Consider the following 2,700-nt stretch of genomic DNA (forward strand, 5'->3'; position numbering starts at 1 on the left):
TCTTTTCTTTAAGAAAAATAAGAAAAACTAAAATTTTAGAAGGGTTAAGTAGAATAGTTCAACATGGTTTTTACTTATTTGATTCGTGGGGATTATCTTGTTTATGTTGGAATTGACAAATATGAGAATGAAGAACTTATCAAATATGCACTTCCTAATGACTTATGGTTTCATGTTGACAGTGAATCATCAGCACATGTTTATCTCCGAATGAAGGATGGAGACACAATGGAAACTCTTCCAGACGAAGCATTGGAAGATTGTTGTCAATTAGTCAAATCAAGAAGTATTAAAGGATGCAAATTACGTAGTGTTAATATTGTGTATACACCAGCAAGTAATTTAAAAAAGACAAATGGAATGGACATAGGACAAGTTGGATTTCATCAAGAGAAATTAAGAAAACTTAGAAAAGTTATTAAAGACAATTCCATTGTTAATAGAATTGAAAAAACAAAACAAGAAAAAACATTAGAAGAACATAAGAAAGATTGGTTTGATTATCAAAAAGAACTGAAGTTACTTCGTGCTAAAGAATATCAAGAAAGAGTTTGTTTAGTTCATGGTTAATTTACTAATCAAATATTTATTATCACAGAAACAAAAAGAAGCTGAAGACATTAGAAGAACTAAAGAACAACAACGTATTAGTTCTTATGCTGATGTATTTGAACATATGGATGAAGAAAATGAAAATAATGACAACAACTCAGATGATTTTATGTAAAAAAAACCAAAAAATATTAATTTAAAGAACAATGGTTTTTTCATTTACCAGTTTTGTTCTATCCATTTAAATGTTTCAGTTAAATCAAGATTATCGCCCATGCTTTTAATTAACTCAACATCTTTGCAATAGTCAAGATCAATTTGATATGGTAATTTAGGATTTAATCTGAAGAACCTATCTCCTAATAAATATTTTCCTTCAAACTCAATAAAGGATTTTCTTGATTCAATTTGTAAATCAGGCATATGAAGAGTCCATTTAACAGGTCCAGCTTCTCGTAACTCTTCTTCTGGAATATATGGAATTGCTGGATATCCTGCTCCAATTGACAAAACTGATATATCTTTAATATCAACATTTAATCCATATTCACCTATAACATATGATAATACTCCACCACATGGTTCATTAATAATAACTCCACCATCTAAATGAGCGTTTACACTCCCAAAATATCCTGGAGCAGCTGCAGATTGGATACACACTTCTGTCAATGAATATGGAACTTCTTCTCCAAGGAAATTATTATAAAATTTAGCTAAACTTGTTCTGTGTGGATCATCTTTTCCAGTATCAGTAAGATAAGATGGAATACATACTTTTCTTGTAAGTTTGTCCATTGTTAAATCTCCAAATACTTTATCTCCCATAACAAAAAGAAATTTATTTGAATATTGATGCCCAACAATTCCTCCTTTATTAATAATCCTAGAAAATGTTTCACAAAGCATATCTTCCATCATTTTTTCAACAGACAATAAGTCATAACCTAATGCAATTGCAACACAAGGAACAGAACTTGCACTTACACCTGTAATAACATCAATTTTCTCAAAAAAGTCTGGAAACTTATCTAAAATTCGTTGTAATATTGCACATTGATAAATACATTTAATTCCACCACCATCCAATGATAATATTCTAAACTTATCTCCTTTTTGATAAGGTGCTTTAGGTGGTAATGGTTTTGGTGGATTTAAATAACCTGCAAATTTAGTTGCTAAAGCTTCAAACTTTTTGTATTTTTCTTCATCAATATTATATTTCTTATATTTTTTATAATCTATTTTACTTATAGCATCTTTTTCGTTATTTTCTTGATTCTGATTTCCTTTCTGTTCTGTTGTCTCTTCTTCACGTGGGGTTGTGTTTTTACTTTTATGTTCTTCTTTTAGATCAAGTGTTGTACTTGTTTCTACTTCTGGTGGAATATCACTTTTACTTTTGAGATGGAGGATTGATTGACTCTTATTGGGTTTTATTTCTTTTACTTCTTTCGTATTCTTTGTTTCAAGAGGTGTTTCATGACTTTTCTTTATTGAAACATAACGAGGTGACAACATCTCTTGACCTTTACTTAATTTATTTCCTCCACTTTGTTCACTATCACTAAATGATTCATTAGAAAATGGAGAGACACTATTTGGTGTGCCATCATCTGGGTCATTCATTGTAGATAGATCAATACAAATCTTATCACTAAATTGACAATAGTCCCAAGGAGTTAATCCTTTTTCAGTCTTACAATGTATTAATGATTTGTTGTCAATAAGTAATTGAATCAATTTCTTGTGACTATTAAGACAAGCAATATGCAATGGTGTTTCACCAAGTACATTTTTACCTCTCACTATCCTTCTATGAGAAACAAGTTTTTGTACTAATTCAAAATATATAGCCTCATATTCCTTTTTGACTTTAATCTTTGCAAGAATATGTAATAATGAGTTTCCATTTTTATCTGCCATATAATAATTAATATTCTTACTAATCAAATATTTTACAGTACTCCATTGTTCTTGTTCCACAGCATAAAAAAGACATGATTTCCCATACACGTCTTGGTAATTTAATCGTTCTGGATAATGTTCAATGATATAACTTACTACTCCAACACTATCAATTTGACTTGCAAGTCTTAATAACTTAAATCCTTTTAAGGTAGTTTTAATCCAATCATTTTCTTTGCT

General features: G+C 29.6%; 2 protein-coding genes across 2 annotated transcripts; one reads left to right on the forward strand and one right to left on the reverse strand.

Annotated features, from left to right (window-relative positions):
* Positions 1-63: 63 nt before the first annotated feature.
* On the forward strand, positions 64-570 carry ENU1_069600 (coiled-coil domain containing protein 25, putative; the record flags this gene model as incomplete). The annotated part of the gene is made up of 1 exon (XM_008858397.1): positions 64-570. One exon carries the CDS (start codon positions 64-66, stop codon positions 568-570), a length of 507 nt encoding a protein of 168 aa, XP_008856619.1.
* Positions 571-771: 201 nt separating this feature from the next.
* Positions 772-2,697, reverse strand: ENU1_069610 (phospholipase, patatin family protein; the record flags this gene model as incomplete). Its single annotated transcript, XM_008858398.1, has 1 exon — positions 772-2,697. A coding segment is annotated over one exon (1,926 nt), but the record flags the coding sequence as incomplete, so codon positions are not given.
* Between the last annotated feature and the right edge of the window lie 3 nt (positions 2,698-2,700).

The sequence above is a fragment of the Entamoeba nuttalli genome, assembly GCF_000257125.1.
Source record: "Entamoeba nuttalli P19 unplaced genomic scaffold asmbl_3461, whole genome shotgun sequence".
NCBI classification, from domain to species: domain Eukaryota; phylum Evosea; order Mastigamoebida; family Endamoebidae; genus Entamoeba; species Entamoeba nuttalli.